We start from the raw sequence: 18,951 nt of genomic DNA on the forward strand, positions 1-18,951 counted from the left end.
GTAATATTGTGGGGTTGTTTAAAGCGTCCTCCACCAGATGCAGTTCTTGGCGGTCGACAATCACGTCCCTTATGCAGCCAATAAAGCCAGTGCTGTAGGCCTTGGGCAGCTTGTGAGCCACGCTCAGCTTCTCCATTCCCCCTGCAAGAGACAGCGCAGAAGGTCAGGGGGGAGGACAGGGGACATGGCTGTGCCAGCAGCCTGCCCCAGGCAGCGTCGTGCATGCAGGCGCTGCCGGGAATACCTTTACCACAGCAGGGGAAAAACCTCTTTACTGGCTAGTACTTATTTCCACTCGAGTCAGGGAAATGCCACTTCCAACCAATACATACAGGTTTCCCATTAAAACAGTAACTTGAATTCTAAAATACCAGCTGAACTTAAAACACTTCATTTCCTTGGAGGTTGGTCCCAAATTCAAACTGCATTTTGTTTCAGTTACTGAAATGTCAGCTATGGCTCATTCCAGGCCCTGAAATTACAAAGGGCTGATTGCAAACACAACCTTTGGAAAAGCCAGTGGGAAAGCCAAGCAATTTTCTCATGGAAAAATTTTGCTTTCCACGTAACTTCTAGGTTGATTTCTAGGCATCTGGGACACTGCCTTCTCAGAGGTAAGGCTACGTTTTTGAATATGAACTCCTTTGAAGTCAGGTTAGACCTGAAACTACAGGCTTCGACTGGGAAGATAAGAACAGATGCTTCCGAAAAGTGTAAATACAATCTAATTTACTGTTTCTTCATTACAGGTGATCGAAATCCCCAAATGAACATTTCTGCCATGGATTTCTGTGGTCCTTGTGGCCCCTTGCAATCAGGAACGCTAGGACTGCCACTGCACCTGCCTGAGGAGAAGCCCAGTCCTAAACTTACAGCTGGAGAGCTGAGCCATGCAAGTTCCTCAAGGGATGAGCAAAGCCCAGGACCTGCAGCATCCCTGATCACTGGGCATCCTTCCTTCATCCCTTTGGGCTCCAAAAAGGACTTTACCATCCACTTAGCTCGGATTCGTACTGGTTGTAGTTAAAGCACAATTATCCTGCGCTTGTGGGTGGATTTCTTGCCTATTTAAGCTGTTACGGGACAAATCTAGCCTCTGTCTGTGCTGGCAGATCCGCCACAGGCAGTACGAGATCGATGCAATGGGCCAAACTCTGTTTGCAGGATCAAAATACTTATGTCAACACAAATGGAACTGACTGCTGCAGACAGGGGCACGCTCTGGCATGCCTGCTTATTCTGTTACGCAAATAAGCAACATTCAAAGCCTGGGTATTTCCGTATTTCCAGACAGAAGTACCCTTCTCCCCATTCAGCCATTTCACCCTTGGGAACCCAACTTACCCAAGCAAGTAGCATTTGGGAGGCTCGTGAGCTGACAGAGGCTTCCACATGGGAACTGGGCAGGCGGGAGCACTCCCAGGCTGAAGAGGGAGAGGGTGCTCCCCTCAGGGGACACGGTGACATGGAAAGGGCTGGCATTTGGTAAAGCCAACCCTTTGTCCCTCATCTGCCGCTAGCATCCTGCCCTAGCAGGCAGAGAACAAGCAAGGGACTTTTAACGTCAGACCTGTCAGAGCCACTTGGGAGGCAAAGGTGTCGCATTGACACAAGTGAGGGAGCATCAGCATCCCAGCTCCGGCTCTGAGCCCCTCAGCAAGGGGCGCAGGGGAGGTTCACCCTTTCCACACCGACTCACCCAGCCACAGGGCCCCATCTGTATCTAGCTGTGTTGCACCAAGCGGAGAGGAGCCAGCAATGGGGGCTTCATTGCCGACTTGAAGGGAACCTTCTCTCTGTACCCTGCTCCCGGAGGGAGGGAGGAAGAAACAGAAGATGATTAGCGACCTTAGAGGGAAAGCCCAGAGCTGCCCTCTGCTTTACACTAAAGCCAAACGCTGGGCACCGTCAGCCCTACTCCGCCTGGAGCAGAGCAGGGAGCAGAGCTCTCCCTCGGACCACGTAGCACAGCATGGTCCTCGGTCCTTGGTGCAATGCCTCCCGGGGAGCACCGCGCAGCAGTGGCGAGCACTCCCCTCCGGCATCCCCCGCGCATCCCACCGCCCCGCTGCCGGCCCTGCCAGCAGCCACAGCTTCCCCTCGCACCCTCCAGAGCCACCAGCAGAAATCCCCGGCATGCCAGCCGCATGACCCGCTCACCACTCCCACCACCAATAAAAATAAAAGAGACGGCTCAGGCTCAACATGAACAGAATGTCAAACCCTCAGCCAGCTAAAATAAAAGGCATGAACCTTTCGTACCTCCTTGAGCCTGCCCCTTTGACATTTCCAGGCGTGCCACAACACGCACCCCTCCAGTGCAGCACTGCCCACATGCCTCTCCTCTATTATTATCCAAGAAGAGGAGTGACCCTCGGGGATCACAGGGCACGGAGCCACGGCCATGACTCAGGCTCCCTAGTTCCCAGCTTGCCCATCCCACAGCAGCCTGCCACGGCCCTGCTCCCCCCTCCTGCCAGCCTCCACACCTGTACGCTTTGATGTGAATCCACTGGTTGGTGTTGACTGGGACCGTGGATCGTAGGATGACAGGCTTGGAGCCGAGGTCGTAGGTCATCTGTACGAAGCCATCCACTATGGCGAGGGCGATGTAGTCTGATCGCTCCAGCCCCTTCCCGCTCCACAGGATCAGCCCCTGAGTGGCTTCTGTTTTGATGCTTAGTTCAAAGTGGTTGGATTGCAGGGCCTTCTCGCTGCAGGGCAGATGGGAGCAGGGAAGAAGACAGAGCGGAGTTAAAGACATACAAAAGCAACAGGCAGGCAGGCAGCTCCTCAGAGCAGCCTTCTCTGCTGTTCCCAGTCAACTAGCTCACCTGCTGAGGATAACCTTCAACCAACCTTTGGCATCGGGCTATGCACGGGGTCTCAGTCCCTACCTGCTGCACTTGAGGGGTCACGGCCTTTGCAACATCCCAAGCCTGCTCAGGCAGCCTGGTGCATGGCAGGGGGAGCAGATGGAACGCTCTAAACCATGCCACAGGATCAAAGCAATGGCCCTCTGGAGGTCTCTAACCCAGCTCCTGCTCAGAGCAGCACCACTGCTAGACAAGGGCAGCTGTGGCTCTGCCCAGCTGAGCTTGGGAACACTGGGACTGGAGCTCCTTCATCCTCCTGCTGACCTGAGAGGGGGCTGCACCGTTCTCCTGGGCATGAAGTGTTTCCCCCTACATCCAGCTTGAACCTTTAAAGACACAGTCTGGGGCTATTGCCCCTTGCTTTTGCCCTCCCTAAGCATAAAGTTCATGTACATCAACCCCTGCAAGCTGCGATACGCAAGTCTTGGTTTTGCCTCCTCATATGCAGATGCTGAAGGAAGAGCAGGGTTATGTGGGTTGGTCAACAGCACCCGGCTGGCCCCAGTCTGGCCAGCAGAAGGGTTTTCCCCACAGAGCTGCCTCTGATTTGAGAGAGGTCAGAACAAAGGGGGCTCTGTTGGCCACGTGGGGAGGGCTGCGGCCACCAGCTGTGCTGGGGTCAAGCACCATTTCACTATCCTGCTGGCAGGCATCCAAGGTGCAAGCAGAGCTGGGGCGCCTGGGGACCACCGCTCCCCACGCCATCATCACACAGCCACCAGCCTCAGAGGTACGTGCTCTACCGCTGCCTCTGCTTGACAAAAGCCACACGGGAACCCAAGGCTGGGGACTGTGAGACGATGAGCACCCTGTGGTTTGAAGGGGTTGGAGACTGTCCACAGAGGCAGCAAAGCCTTCTTACTCCTAGATGCAGTGTCTTTTCCCAAGGGAGGAATGAAGGGAGGACAGGGTTTCTCCCACATTGGCATCCCCATCTTTGCTCAGTCCCTTTTGGAACAGGCAAAAGGCTCCTGGTGACAGGTGAAGTTGCCATATGGAGTCACCATCCACTCTCCTGGGATGCTCTGAGACACACTGCTGACACATGTGCACACATAGACCAGACAACACGGGCAACACAGACAGCTTTTTATTCCCAAGGGACACTGTGCCCAAAGGGCTGGACAAGGGCTCTGCATGCAGCCTGCTGTATTGCCAAGGCAGCTTGGCCTCTCCCCTCCCTTGCAGCTATTTGCTGTCTAGTCCCCAGGAGCAAGGGGCAGAGCTGCAGCCACACAGGAGCTGCTGTTCCTATGCTTGGAGAGACAGGGCTTCCTTCGTGTTTACTCCCATCACCTGCAGAGCTGTATCCCTTATAAATAAAAAGCCAAGGGTATGGACACACAGAACACGCACGGGGACAGAGACATGCTGATGCAGCAACAGCAGAGCACGAGACACACGAGCTGAAAGCCTGGCACTGACTCACCTGGGCTCCACAGGATAGTCCAGCGCTTCGGGACTTAGATGCAGGAAGAAAGGGGAGCATGCGATAAGCGCAGGACAGCGGAGGAGACCCTTCCCTCCCACCCTGCTCACAGACAGGGAACAGCCCCGCTCAACTGCAACAGCTCTTCACCCTACACGACGCTCAAGCTAAGAAAACCACCCAGCACGAGCAGGAAGCCTCAGCCACCGTCCCCGGGGCTGCGTTTCCTCAAGCCAGCGAGACAAGTTTCCAAGTTGTTGCTTAGCCAGGCTGAGCATAATAAAGCCAACGAGAATGCAGCCCTGTCCCACCGGGCAGGGTCTCTGCAATGCTCCCCCGGGTCAGGGCGATCAGTGCTCCTGCTAGTCACCCCTGCTGCCCTACTGGCAGGGCAGAGGGAAGCGCTGCTGGAGGAAGGGAGCTTTTGGTCCATGGCCCTGCACCAGGACCCCTTCCTGGGCAGATCTTCAGGCAGGTCTCAGGCTGGTTCTTGGGGACGCCACAGAACAGGCCCCCACCGAGCTAGATAAGGTCACACAAGGCTTCTGAGTCAGCCTTGGGGCACTTGGGCAGTGGGACGTGCATGGAGAAGGGGAAACCCAGGACTCCAGCTGTCCTGCTGGCACTGCCTGGGGGTGTTAGGGGCTACAGGCTGGCATTACAATCAGCTCCAACAAGACGTATATATAAAAATGTATGTTCACAGGGAAAAAAAAAAAAAAAAAAGTATGGGCATGTCACGGCCAGCAGAGCCCAGAGAAGCAATTGGGGCGTTAGTCCTGCCCAAGGCACACCCTGGTGTCTGCCTGGAGGCAGAAGAAACTACTTTTTATGGGCAGCCCAATGGGTCCTTTGGTCCTGGCAGGGCCACTGAGTGCTGCGGCCAAGTCCCAGCAGAGGGATCTGGGGAGAAGTGCTAAGCTCTCTTGCAGGATGGGGCATGCACAGCCAAAATAGGCTGGCTCGGGCCGGAACAAGGCTGGGAACGGTGACCTTCCCTTTGCAGAGCACTGGGAGAGGCAGGACACAAAGGTAGCAGGTTTCTGCTCATCTGCAGGGATGTGGCTCGTGTCTGCGCAGAGGGACAGCTGGGCACTCTGCCACGTGGCAGAGTAGTCGTGCAGGCCGCTACATGCCCCTCGTGGCTATAGGGCACTGTCTAGCTCAGGAGGATACTTGGCTCCTAAAAATCCCTTTCCAAAACACCACAGCACCTCCCAAACCACCATGAACATGCAGGAGATGGGCTCCGTGGCTCCTCAGGTGTTAACATGCATGCATGCACACAGCTCAGCCTCCTGAGCCTCTGCCTGACCCCAGCTTGTAGAAAATGAGGTGAAATGGGGATGTAACAAGGCAGGTATCACTCGGACTCCCCCACACAGCGGGCAATACAGCTGCACGAACCAGTGCTTCTCTTCCACTCCTGCTGCTCAGCAGGAGAGACAGGCAGCAAATCAACAGCTGTCAAGCCCGCTCTGGGGAAGGAGCCCTTCTCCCCATCCGCCTGCCCAGGCCCCTCTTCTGCCCCGCAGCTGCACTGCACATTGCAGGGCATTGCCCAGGCCGCATTCCCCGGACTGGGGAACACTTCTAGCACCCAGCCTGGCCTCCTCACTACAGCAGCAATGCCATATTCTGCTGGAAAAATCAGGGCAGGATTAGCACCCCTGACTTCCATCGCCAATGCCTTTGCCGCTGATGGACGAGGCAAATCACAGGAATTTTCTTCCTCTGTGCTCACCCACTTCAACTAAGGGTAAGTTGCAGCGTGCTGCCAGGACATCTGCCTGCAGCAGAGCCAGGCAGCGGAGCTCCTGCTGCATCTTGGCTGTGTTTGGGCCCTGTGGTCAGTACCTGTGTCCTCGTCACCCTGAAACGGGAATCCCTGCCCATGGCAGCCCCCTGGGAGAGTGCCTGTATTCCTCCTCCCACACCTGCCCTACGGGTGGGCACTCAGGGGGGCAAGGGGAGATGAGGTGGAGGGCAGATGGCTGCAGGGAGGACTGTACTTACGCGGGGATCTCATTGGTCAGGTGGCTTGAAAACAAAGAAACAAGGACATTGAGAAGAGACAGACAGACAGAGACCGACAAACAACAGCTCAACAGAGGTGCCCTCCCAGGCAGGGTGCCAGGGCAGCAGGGGGTCGGAGGGTGCAAGATGCAGATTGATGGAGCCTGATCCAACACCCTGTCTCAGTGCCACGGAGCTGGGAATTAGCCCCGGGGGCTGCAGGAGCACATTGCTGAGGAAGGGTACCAAGCCAGACCACAGTGGACCGAGAGTCTCCTGTTGGAGAAATACCCGGTCCAGGGGCTGAGGACCTCAGTCCACAGCTGTGTAGCAAGCCCTGCTCACCTGGAGAGAGAAGCCCCAGGGACCAGTACAGCCACAGAAACCACAGCACCTAAACACGTACTCCTAGCCCCTGGGGTCAGGGTTGAGCAGATACTGGAGAAGGCTCGGCAGACCCTGCAGCAGCGACAGCCCGTCCCTTGCTGTGCAGCCAGGGAGACAAAGGACCTGGCAGGCAGAACCACCCTTCAGCACAGCTCACCCAGCCCACAACCTGCTCCTGAGCACGCGGGCAAAGAATGGCAATGACCAGGAGCAGGGCATGGGCCACATTAACCACCTTCATGGGCTGCACTCAGCCAGCTTCATCCCACTTCCAAACCAGACTCTGCTAACCCAGAACGTGGCCCACACGCTGCAGAACGAGAGCAGCCAGCCCTGAAGCTGGCCAGGCACTGCCACTGTGGGGAAAGCCCTCTGCCAGCAAGGCTCCTTCAGGGGTGAGGGCTGGAAGTGATGGCTCCCGGCCCCAGTTTGCCTTGCTCCCCTCTGAGTGCTGCACTCGGACTTCAGCCCTAGCTCCTCCTCCTGCCAACAGCCCTAACTCCTTCTCTTGTCCTTGGTTCAGCTCAGCAGCCAAGTTACCTCTTCGTCACGGCATTGTGGTACTCCATGTATGTCCTACCATCAAAAGCAATGGCCTCTGCATCTCCAGCAGCCTTCTCAATGATCACTGGAGGTGGGAAAAAGAAGAGCTGTCAGGCAACGTAGCATGGCCTGTCCATCCTCAGAGACTAGGAAAATCCCCCTTTACACTGCGCATTCCTAACAGGACGAAGGCATGCACAAACCTGCCATCCCTTGGAGCGCATCAGCACTGTGGCACTCTGAGCAAGCCCCTGAAAAGCTTTACTGTGGCTTTAGAGCCCATGAGTCCAGACAATCTCCCTGTTTTGCAGCCAACTGCCATGGAATCTGCAGCCTTGTTGGCTTCCTGGCTGAAGCTGGGGAGGAACCCGGGGGCTTGGTGCTGGCCCAGGTGCTAAACTCAGGGAGGTCGTAGGAAAGAAACCCTGATCTGGAGACAGCTAGGCGCTGCGCTGGCCCTCCAGGTGAATCTGCTACAGCACCAAACCACATTTCCCTGCCCCAGGCTGCTCCCCCCGAGCACAGCAACACGAGACAGGATCACAGTGCAGTGACGGGAGGAGGTGACAGGGCTGGGTGATCTACCTGTGGGCAGCAGCATTTGCCCTGCTGCATCCAGTGTAACGCCTGCATTTCTGAGAAACGGCATAGCCCCGGCTTCACAGCTGCACCACAGCACCAACCTGCAAATGCCACCGCTTGTCTCCCCTGGGTTCCTCCCAGCAACCACAACAAGGACAAGACCCCAGGCTCGGCCCAAGCCGTGTGCTGTCCTGCTGCCACCAGCTAATCATCCAGCAGTTTCAGTGCCGTGTCTGGCTAGTGGATGAGGGTCCACGTCCAGCCCCACCCTGGCAGCCTCACCTTTCTCACAGTGAGCTCCAGAGAAGCCCCTCTGGCAGGCACACTCATAGCTCTCTAGCCGGGGGCTGCAAGTGCCTCCGTTCTGGCAAGGATTGGGTTTCTGGGTACAGGGGTGGCCTCGGAAGGGGGAGATCTCAATGGCGCTGCGGATGTTCTGCTCCTTCAGCACAGGCACTCCCTTGATGGAGATCTGGCAGATATAAGGAAGAAGAAGCCCAAGGGTCAGGGTTCACCGCCCCACCTCTCCACGGGGCTGGCGGGGGGACAGAGGCCAATATCCTCGGGGGGAGGAGGAGATGGGAAGCCAGCCCCATGTGTTCCTGTAATGCATGCCCATCTCCCCTTCTGCCACTTTTCAACTGGGTGTACCCCCATGCACATGGGCCCACAGGCTGAGGCAGCCCACCCAGGCTCGTCCTTGCTCTCCTTTAGCGGTGCCAATGCAGGTGGCACGTCTCCCAGCCAGACACCTGCCCTGGGCCACCCAGTCAGGCCTTACCCTCTGCACAGCTCCATCGAAGCTGGTGGAGATGGCGGCTGCTCGAGCTAGCTTGCTGAAATCAGGGGCTCCCCCGACATAAAATGGCTCCTTCAGGTTCAGGAAGGTGTGAGGCACCTGGGGAGGACAGGGGAGAAGGTGACATGGAGAAGATACCAGGCTATCCCTAAGCTGCAAGCAGGGCACTTGGCCCAGCTCCGCGGGGACTAAAGGATGCTGCAAGCAGGGCAGCACTGCAGGCGGAGCAGGCACCCGTGCACAGCCAGAAGCCGGGCTGGTGGGAAAGGCACGGACTGCGTCCTGCAGCAAGGCTGCTGCGGGCACCTCTGCAGGGGCTGGGCAGGACAGCCCTGCCCGAGGGCAGGCAGGCAGGAGGTGGGCCAGGCAGGGAGAGGCAGGCTAGGCTCTGCATCCCACTTGGGACCACACCTGCACCTCCTCCATTCCCTGGACTGCCCCAGTCCAGCTGTCCCGCACGCCCTGCAGCCCTCCCTGCCCTGCCACCGGGACCTACGGCTGGTCACCAGCCACGGCACTGCCGGCATGAGCCGGTGCCGAGCACAGGGAGGCGATGAGCTCCATGGATCTGGCACCAAACAGGCTGTCTAAAGGGTGCTGGGCGAAACGGGCCTCCAGTGAACCTCCTCATGCCAAGCTGCAAGGTCTTGCCTGCCAACAGGCACGCAAGGAAAAGATTTTCTGAGAATTTAATTTTGGGGAGATGCTCTCAGGCGTGGAGGCCTCCAGTTCTGCGTGGCTCCCAAAACCAAGTAAACAAATATTGCTTCCCTCTCACCAGGGCTAATGCTTAAACCCAAACGCATACCGGAGGGATTTAGCTTGGATTCATCCGGCTGCTACAGGTCCCCTACAGCACATGGCTAGAGGAGGTTCTCCTGCATCTCACGTGGCTGTGTGTTTGGAGGAGAAAGGCTCCCTCCTTGCTGTCACCCTGCAGCCCCAACTGCACAGCACAGAAAGTCCAGGTGAGTCTTCAGCCACATGGTTCACTTGGCACACAACAGAAGCGATGTCCCTTCCCGAGCACCTGGGATGGAGCCCGAGGCACAGCAGCGAGGCAAAGATGCAGTTATATGAATCACTAGCTAATGCTTTGTGGAGTTAACACAAGAAACATGACCAGATTAATTGAAATGCTTCCAAAACAAAATGTAACTGGCTGGAAATTAATGATGGGAGAGGATACAAGTGTCTCTAATCTACAGAGATCCTACAGCTGCTTGGTCAGATGGGAAGGGGAGTGGGTGAGACACTGAGATCTGAATGGAAAACGAAAAAGAACAACGTGCCAATGGCAAATGAGATGGAGGTGCAGTGGGTCATACTTATCTTTACCTTACGGGATTTCTGGGATCCAGACAGCAGGGGAGGGAAAAATACGAATGAAAATCAAAGGGAGAGAGAGAAAGAGAGAGAGAAAAAAGGAAGATCAGTGGGTAACATCGTAACATGCGGGGCTGCAAGACCACTGCAGCAGCCAGTGCCTGGGGTAGCCAGGGAAGGGGAAGGGGAGCTGGAGAAGGCAACAGGAGGGGCCGCTGCCAGCCGGGGTAGCCTTCGCCTGGAGAGAAGCTTGAGACACTGAGAGTGAAGGGAGGAAGAAATCCCTTCTTTGGCAGGAATGATGTGGATCTCAGGGAAGAGTTCAGCAGCAGATGGGGCTTTTTCTGCATTACCAGTTTCCCTGCTGGAAAGGTGGATGAAAGGAAGGCCAGCGGCCCTGCCGTGACACCCAGGGAACTGCTGTTCGGGCAGAGACAGAAGTGCAGAGGGGACAGGGCACAGGGAGAAGTCAGAGAGGTAGGCTGCCAGCTGGGAAACAGAGGAGAGAAGGCACTGACGGGTTCCGCAGCAACAGTGCAACGGGGCTTCTACTGCCCCGTGACCTCCTCCCGCCGAGCTCTGTGCCCAGCATCAAGGGCACGGGCTGATACCCCCACGGGCCAACACGGCGGCAGCCCGGGCTGCCAGGGGGCCTTGGGTACCGACCCCGACAAGGACAGTCGAGGACCTGCAAACAAAGGCCAAGGGGCGTGTGCACGTGTGTGAGGGGGGGCTCCATCGAACACATTCCTGAAACCAAGGCCCCCAGGAGTCAGGGATGCGTGTCGCTGGCGAAGGCGCTGCAGCTCTGTGTGGCAAGGGGCAAGGAGGGGGAAGAGCTGGGAGAAGCGCGCAGCTGAGGTCCTACAGCACCGGTACCAGGCTGCAGAGCGGCTAAGAGAGGCGGGCGAGCTCTGCCCCGCAGCATCCTTTTCTCCTCAGGTCTTGCCCTCTCCTCCTCTGCCCTTGAAGACATGCACCACAGGGTGCCCTTGAACCTGGGAACTTCTCAGCTCATGTCACACATGACAGGAGCAAGGCTGGAAGCCCAGAGGGCTCTCCCTCCTGGCCCATCAGCTTACCGGTGACTCTCCCATCACCCTCTCGCCATTGTTGATCCTCATTACTCCTTTGCGCCCGTTCCTCTCCAACAGGACACTTATCCAGGTGTTGAGGGGAACTTGCTCTTTGCTCCTGGTGATAAGAAGGGAGGAGAAGACACATGGGTGAGAGCTCTGCCACCACCACCTGCAAACACAGCACTGTAAACCTCCCCTGACCACCTTGGGCTGCCCAGGCCACCGCAGCCTGGCCAGCTTGGGCTGCCCCTGCTCACAGCCAGCCCGGCATTAGCCTGGGAAAGAGGCACAAGCCAGGGACAGGCCCAGCTTTGCTCTGTCCCACAGAGGGACAGCTGACCAAAAACCATTACTGCAAACAGCCAAGGCCAGTATGAAGTCTGCTCCCCCCCCTGCCCCCCAGGGTTCCTTACAAACTGGGGGTGTTTAGCCTGGAGGAGACTCAGGGACCCCTCATTGCTCCCTACAGCTACCTGAAAGGCAGTTGTAGCAAGGTGGGGTCAGTCTCTTCTACCAGGTAACAACCGACAGGACAAGATGAAATGGCCACAAGCTATGCCAGGGGAGATTTAGATTGGACATTAGGAAAAATTTCTTCACTGAAAGGGTGGCCAAGCATTGGAACAGGCTGCCCAGGGAGGTGGTGGCATCAGCATCCCTGGAGGTGTTTAAAAAATGCAGAGATGCAGTGCTTGGGGACATGGTTCAGCGGTGGGCTTGGCAGTGCTGGGTTAATGGTTGGACTTGAAGCTTTTAAAGGTCTTTTCCAACCTACTCAACCAATCCAACCTGACTCTATGATTTTCTGGGAGGGGAGCTCAAAGCCAGTGCTGGACACCTAAGGCTGTCCCTCAGGCCTCCGCTGCCACGTCCCCATGATGAGCAGCTCTACAGCCTGCAGCCCATCCTACCTGAGCACAGCTGCCCCTTTGCCCAGGTCGTATCTGTACTCCAGGTAGCCATCGTGTAAGCTCAGAGAGACAAAGTCCCCTTTGCCATCTGTCTTCTGGCCATTGTAGAAGATCATGCCACTGGGGTTCTTGGCCAGGAAAACAACTTCCATGGACATTTTGTCCCTGAGGAGAGAAGGATTATGGATACTCTCCAATCCGGCTGCCCATGCGCTCTCTTCCCTCGGCCCCATGTGCCAAGCCCTTGGAACACTTCTGCCTGCCTGGGACTACAGGTACGGCAGAGAGATGCCGCCCCTGTAAGGCATCCTTGCCAGGCAAGAGGCACGTCTGCCACATTCGAGATGGTGCTTTGTGGTGCCCATTTACCCCGCCTGTTGTAATGCCAAGCACATGGGGTGCAGTGCTGGCTCAGGCTGGCTGCAGGCATTCTGGCGATGCCAGCTCCTCTGGAAAAGAGCTCCAGCAGGCAAAAGGGAAGACCCCTGGGGATAGCCAGTGTGTGACAGGCGAGGCTCAGAGCCTGAGCTCTCTCCCCCGAACCAGCCACGCAGACGATGCACTCGCCTGCCCCTCTCCCATTCCCTGGCACTTACTGCAGGTCAGGAACGAAGGTCTGCAGCCCATTCAGCTCCAGGTAGGAGAAGCCATTGAACTCCGGGAGGAAGGGCATGGTGTGGTCCTGCTCTGTCACTGGGCACAAATGAGGGAATGGTGAGGAAGAGGAGGCAGAGCAGCTTCAGCCAGTGCCCCAGAGGCACAGCGGGCAAGGCCTCCTGGCCACCCAGGCTGGGGAAATCAGCACCTTCAGTTCCACCCCCTTCCCCAGACCCGCTCCTCTGCCAGCTCCCGTCCCACCTAGCTCGCAGAAGTCTCCTTCCCGGCCCATGGGACAGGTGCACAAGGCACCTCCCTCTGGCAGCACCAGACAGGTGGCAGAGACGTGGCAGGGCGTAGGGTCACAGGGATTCCTCTCATCGGCACACGTCGGGCCTGCAGCAGAAAAGGCAGTCTGTCAGCTCAGCATCCCAAACCAACAGCCATCAGGCACGATTTGGCCAGAGACAAATGTCTCTGATGTCTCCCAATGCCCTGCCAGAATCAGTTGGGTTCTCATGACTCAAGAAGCCCCCCTCAGCGGACCCCAGAAACGGCAGATGATACCCTTGCCAGACTATGCCCCTAAAATGCAAGAGGAAACTTTTTTGCGCATGAGAACAGATCCTGGCCCTTGCCTTATGTGCATACGAACAGGTCTACGTTCTCAATGTATTGACTTGACTGGATGCAGCTTCATCCTATTCTTCCTCCTCTAATGCACTGCTGACACTCCACACCACATCCCTCCCCGCTGTAGCTCATAACACGAGCCCCAGGGGCTGTGAGAACCTTCAGGGCCAGGCAGCGGGATCAGGAGCCCCAGCAATGCTCACTCTGCAGCCCCTTCCCCGTACCAGTGTAGGTGTAGAGACACTCGCAGTGGAACATCTCTGCCTCCTTGACATGGCAGATGCCACCATGGTGACAGGGGTTGGGGTGACAGGGGTCGTTGCCACACTCGCCCACCCCGCTGCCATACAGCACATCACTGCCTTTCTCCCGCAGGTCGTACATCTGGTTGTTCACGTCCAGGAGACGGATGCAGCCCTTCAGGCCAGCTGTAGCTGTGGTACGATCTGCCACCCTGCAAGGACAGAGGACAAAGTGGGTGGGGGTTTTGTCCCCCGAGGACAAAAATGCAGAGGCCCTCCAAGCATCTGGGTCAGGCTGCGCTTCCCAGCAGGGCATTCAGAGCCCCCCCACGGCCCAGAGAAGCCCCACTCTACAACAACCCTCCAGCCACTGCCTGAAGCCTGCTGGCAGGCAGGGAGCTGCAGCCACCACAGACGCTCTGCCCGCAGCAGCAGTGGATGCTGTGACACCCAGGGCAGCATCCAGTGCCCTCACTCACACAGCCATTTGGTCCTCCGGCGCTCCCCCGATGAACAGGTCCGTGTCAAGGTTGAGCCCGTCAGTGCCCGTCGGGCTCTCCCCGCTGACGTGGGGCTCCCCATCGACAGACAGCATGCCGCTGCGGCGGTTGCGGTTCACCACTAACTGGTGCCACTTGCCAGGCTCAACACGGACTTTGCTGGTGATGACGCCCGTGCCGGAGCCAGTGTTAAACCTGGAGCAGAAGAGGGGAGGTCTGTGTCTTCTGTCACCGTGCACAAAGGTGGCATCTGTGCCATGGCACAGGGGCTGCTGCATCCCAGGGAGGAGCTGGGAGCACTCAGGAGCCCTCCTCCCTCCCCAGCTCTGGATCAGGCTGCATGCACCATCCCCCGCTGAGCATCACAACTGACCGCCTGAGAGCTCCTCTGGGCTTTGCAGCCTCCAGAGATCTGCCCTCCACCTCGCCTTACTCCAAATCTGCACCTTTGGCTTGTGGAACTGGAAAATTCATTTCAGCTCACATTTCTGGGGCCGTTTTCCCTTTCTTTTTTCCTCTACATTTCTTTTTTCCTCTGCATTTCTTTTTCCAGTACAAAAACAGCGCCAAAAAAAGACTTCTCACTTCCTCAAAAAAATCAACCTCCCACACCTTTTAGCTTTCAGACTGAAATAAGTGAATTAACTTCCTTGAAAAGTGTCAAGGAGAATGAGTGCCCTTAGTATTCCTATTGCATTGGAAAAAATGCTCCTCCTGTTCTTGTTCACTTGATGCTACTGTTTCTTATCCTCCAAGTTTGAGCCCAGCACCCTCCTGGTGTTCTGCAAGGACCGTTCTGGCAAGAACGGCTCCTCTGCTTCTTTCACATCCTGCAGGGCTGAGGGGAAGCGCACCCACCTGAGCTCCACATAGCTGCCAACCAGCGCCAGGGAAATGAAGTCTTTGCCGCGGTTCTGCCCGTTGTAGAGCAGCAGCCCGCCAAGCTCCACAGTCCTGAACTCCATGGCGATGCGCACGGTGTGGTACGCCTTCATCATCTTGAAGGCCAGGTAGGACTTGCCACCAAAGCTGGGGATGAAGTACCTGATAGCTGCAAGAGCCAGGAAGGGTAGAGAAAGGAAGAGGGGATGAAGTAGAGGAGGAAATAGAAGGACAGAGAGCAGATAAAGGCCAGACATGAGCCCATGAACATTTTCCTACTTGTACAAAGACAGCTTTTGTGAAATGACAGAAAGAAGCTTGCTCTCCTCTCTGGGTCAATGCTCCCGTGCAACCATCCCCTGCCACCACCTCCTAGACACTCATAATGGTAGCAACCAACTCCTCTCACGGTGGCATGCCCCCCAGAGATTGCTCCCAGGCTTTAGAGATCTGTGGTACCGCTCCCCGAGCACTTGGCTTCAGGGTGCTGTCCCCACCAGCTCCTCCCAGGTAAGGACCAGCGCTGTCGGTCCTTTCCATGCCCAGCTAGCACATCCCCTGTGCCGTCAGCTGAGCTCCGCTGCGCACACAGTTCCCTATAACTCAACTTCCCAGCTCCCTGGATAATTTTTACCTGTCCCTTCCAGAATCCCACATGACAGACTTACATTCATCACTCCAGGCTTTTATTTATTGTAGCTGAGATTTTCCAAGGGATCTGGAAGGCCAAGCCCTATTAAAATTAATAAGGCTGGACACCTACATACAGTAGTTTTGAGCACTCCAGCTCAAGCTTTAGGGAAAAGCTTTTCAGGAATAAGGACTCACAATGCCCAGAGCCCCTGGCGTGACAACAGACTACCAGTGGGAGCTCACAGTAAATAACAGCAGCTCTGGTTAAGCGTGCTGCCAGCCTGCAGCTGTTTGCTAAGAAGCTCTGAGCACCGGGAAATAGAGCCTGAATTATCGGCGCACATCTCCTGGTGTTCAAGAGGACAGTTAGTACCTGTCTCTCAGTTACGCCAGCCAGCAGTTACTAGCTGTAGAAGCTGCGAGTGACAATGCCATGAGCCAAGATAAAAAAGCAGCAGCTCACAATTTCCATGCTTCAGGGCACTAGTACAGCAGAAGTGGAGCCAAGAAGAAACTGCTCCCGGCACCTTCTTACCCTGCAGCCTTGCCGTGCTCGCCTCTTACAATGCATGGTGCGTGTACAACCTGTTCATGGCAGAGCTAAGGGAGCCGGTTAAATTGGCCCCTGTGGTGCCTCCTGCCCGGTGCACGTGCAGTGCCAGTGCTGGTGATGGAGCTGGGTTCACACCTGCCCCCGTGTCTCTCCATCACCATGCAGCCAATGCAGTTTGCTGGACTACGGACAGACAGGGGTCAGAGGCACGTACGTTTCTCGCAGACGGCTCCCCCTTTGCCAGCTGGGCAGCTGCAGGTGAATTCCTTCCCGTCATCCTCGCAGGTGCCACCGTGCAGGCAGGGGTGAGAGTCGCAGGGCCGTATGGGTTTCTTCGTGGCAGGGGGCTGCCGCGTGGGCTTCCACCGGGTGGTGGCTGGGAGGGTGGAGGTGGGTCTCTTGGTGCTTGCAGCTCCTGCCATCTTGCTGCTGGGTCGGCCCGCGGCATCTGGGCGCAGGACGTGGACCGTGGTGGCAGCAGCGGCCGTGGTGTATCGCCGGGTGGTGGCAGGTGCCATGGTGGTGGCCGTGGTTGTGGTCACAGTGGTGGTGAAGAGCCTGGGGATCCAGTCTGGAACACAGCAAAGGGCAGGTGGAGGCTCGCGCTGTGCAACCCTCCCTGCGGGCTGGGAAAGCCACTTGGGCTTTTGGGGCGAGATGGCAGCCAGAGGCTCAGACGGATCGCTCCCCTGGGCTGAGCTGAGAACAAGTCCAGGTACATGGACTAACCTCCGGGCCCTGGCTCCGGGCAGCACCGTCTGGGGAAGCATTTGATGGGTTACTGCTACAGATGAAAGGCCCTGGCAAGACCAGAAGAGCCAGCCTGCCCGTTTGAAAGCCTAAACCAAGAGAGGGGGACTGACCGCAGACAGAGGGGGCTCACCAAAGTCCATGAATTTGACGTGCTCCTGCTGGGGCTTCTTCACCAGGATGGTCTTTTTCTTGGAAGCTTTGATCTGCTTCAGCAGCGCCCCTTGGACGTCAGCTGCTGTGTAGGAAGTGGCTGATGGTAGCCAGGAGGAGAAAGGAGAAAGGCAAGGGTAAAGATGCAGGCTCACCTAGAAGTTTCCCTCTCACGACCTCCCTACGTTATATCTGAGTCATCCCTTTCCCTAGGAAAATGCTCCCAGCCCTCCAGGCACCAGCTCAGGGTGCACCTCCCCCCAGCTCTTCTCACAGCATCTGTTGATTTTGCTGGACAGAAGACATAGCCCCAGCAAATTTTAATAAGGTTCTTTCATGCTCCTCGCAGCACATGTGTTTCTCAGGCCGGCAGCCCCACTGGGAGCACCTGCCCTCTCCTCAGGCACATGCCACAGTGCATCAGCACTGGGAAGGCTCCTACCTGGGTCAAAGTGGGACTCCACAATGACACGGACAGCGCTGCTCTGCCCCAGGTCTCGGACACGGATACTCTTGAAATCCTTCTTAACGTCAGAATTGCGGAAAAGCTCATCCAGCTAGTTGGTCGGAGGTGAAGGAGAAAAGATAAACAAACCAGTTAATGGGGAGATCCTAGAACATCTGTCCTTTCAGTAAAAGATCTTGAGTCTCACCGAGTCTCCTTGGTTTCAACCCACAGGGGTTTGCATCCAAACCTTTGCAAGACATCCCACTGACCACACAGAGAACAGGGCACCGCTGTGCAGAGCAATCATTTCAGGCGGTCCCTATTCTTTATGGCCCGCAGTCAAAAGGTAAGAACAGGATCCCGAAATAGTGTGGGGAAGGCGAGCTACCCCCACCATAGCTGTGAAAAAGAATGGAACAGAGCCAGACCAGAGACACCTTGCAGTTCATATAGGGATTTTTTACTGTGTGGCATCTAAGTCTTAGTGATCTCTTCTAAAGCTCTGTAAACCTGCTTAGGCACTTTGGAAAATCCCATAAAGCACCATTCTGCATCTTTAAGTACCTGACTGCCTTTTAAAACTTGGCTCTCAGACATTGCAGGATTTGTCTGAAGTCACACGAAGGAGACAGTGACAGCCCAAGGCTTACAGAAAGTCGGGGCTGTAACACCCCTGCTAGCTACCTGCCCAGACTCGCATCGGACCAGCAGCTGTCACAGCTGGAGGCCACCACTTCCCTCCCTCGGCTTCACGGCAAAGGCAGAAAAGAAAGTAATTAACTGACTAATGGTCTCATGGTATAGCCTCCTCCTATAAATTCGGGCACAGTGATCTCAGACGGGTAAAGGAGCATATCGCATCCATGGGCATTTGCAGGCACGTTGCACGGGGACAACAGGTCTCTGCAGCATGGGGCTGGGGCAGGAACCCTCAGCCCAGCCATCTGCCTGTGCCATGCCTTCATTTCCCCCAGCCTGGGAACACAGAAGCCAGCAGCATCTCTTGCCTTGCTGGGGAGGGGAGAATGCACAAACGTGTGAATGAAGCTTTTGTGTGCGTGTTTGTATCCTCGGATAGAAGTCACTGTTGTATTGGGAAATATTGCTATTGTGATACAGAACTGCATGAACCATATGGTCCATATGCCAGGCACACATCTGCTTATATGACTGTACCAAGGGCTTGCCAACTTCTAAGTGCAGCTTGGAACCAGCTCTGAATATGTTAATCTCCTTGCAAAGATGCTTTGTATTTGCTGTGCCACACTGCAGGCTACAGTAGAATGTTGCTACCCCATCCAGCGCTTCCTTGGCATACCCATATGTACATACATCGCCACGCAAAGTCCGCCTACTCCAGGAGCTGGCAATGCAGGGGAGTTCTTCCTAAAGGTGGGAGACTTGAGTTTACACAAGCAGCTTCCCAAGTTGTGTAGCTGAACTGAGGGGGCAAAGGGGTTTTGGATACATTTTTGTCTAAGGGCTCTTCATGGAGATACGGACACTTTAGGAAATCCAGGGTGTTAAGGCAGAACTTCTCATCTAAACAGCTCCATCACCAAGATCAAGCTGAGAAAGGATAACTTTTGGTCCAAAACATAACAAAGGATGG

The 18,951-nt window shown here is 56.2% G+C and overlaps 1 protein-coding gene across 4 annotated transcripts in view; it reads right to left on the bottom strand.

The window, feature by feature from the left end:
• Positions 1-18,951, bottom strand: part of AGRN (agrin) — a 128,802-nt gene that overhangs the window by 3,192 nt on the left and 106,659 nt on the right. For 2 of the 4 annotated variants that reach the window (XM_040587626.1, XM_040587624.1), the window contains 17 exons: positions 17,334-17,448; positions 16,872-16,991; positions 16,203-16,559; positions 14,779-14,971; positions 13,900-14,115; positions 13,403-13,632; positions 12,807-12,941; positions 12,545-12,641; positions 11,949-12,113; positions 11,041-11,152; positions 9,971-9,982; positions 8,615-8,731; positions 8,116-8,305; positions 7,249-7,336; positions 2,490-2,714; positions 1,700-1,803; positions 1-141 (listed from right to left, as the gene is read on the bottom strand). The exon at positions 1-141 is cut by the window's left edge and continues 2,088 nt beyond it. In XM_040587626.1, the coding sequence (XP_040443560.1) occupies positions 1-141; positions 1,700-1,803; positions 2,490-2,714; positions 7,249-7,336; positions 8,116-8,305; positions 8,615-8,731; positions 9,971-9,982; positions 11,041-11,152; positions 11,949-12,113; positions 12,545-12,641; positions 12,807-12,941; positions 13,403-13,632; positions 13,900-14,115; positions 14,779-14,971; positions 16,203-16,559; positions 16,872-16,991; positions 17,334-17,448 (2,617 nt within the window). The remainder of the gene's footprint in view (positions 142-1,699; positions 1,804-2,489; positions 2,715-7,248; positions 7,337-8,115; positions 8,306-8,614; positions 8,732-9,970; positions 9,983-11,040; positions 11,153-11,948; positions 12,114-12,544; positions 12,642-12,806; positions 12,942-13,402; positions 13,633-13,899; positions 14,116-14,778; positions 14,972-16,202; positions 16,560-16,871; positions 16,992-17,333; positions 17,449-18,951) is intronic. The other 2 variants (XM_040587627.1, XM_040587625.1) reach the window with 1 other exon arrangement.

Source organism: Falco naumanni, chromosome 3 (genome assembly GCF_017639655.2).
Source record: "Falco naumanni isolate bFalNau1 chromosome 3, bFalNau1.pat, whole genome shotgun sequence".
NCBI classification, from domain to species: domain Eukaryota; kingdom Metazoa; phylum Chordata; class Aves; order Falconiformes; family Falconidae; genus Falco; species Falco naumanni.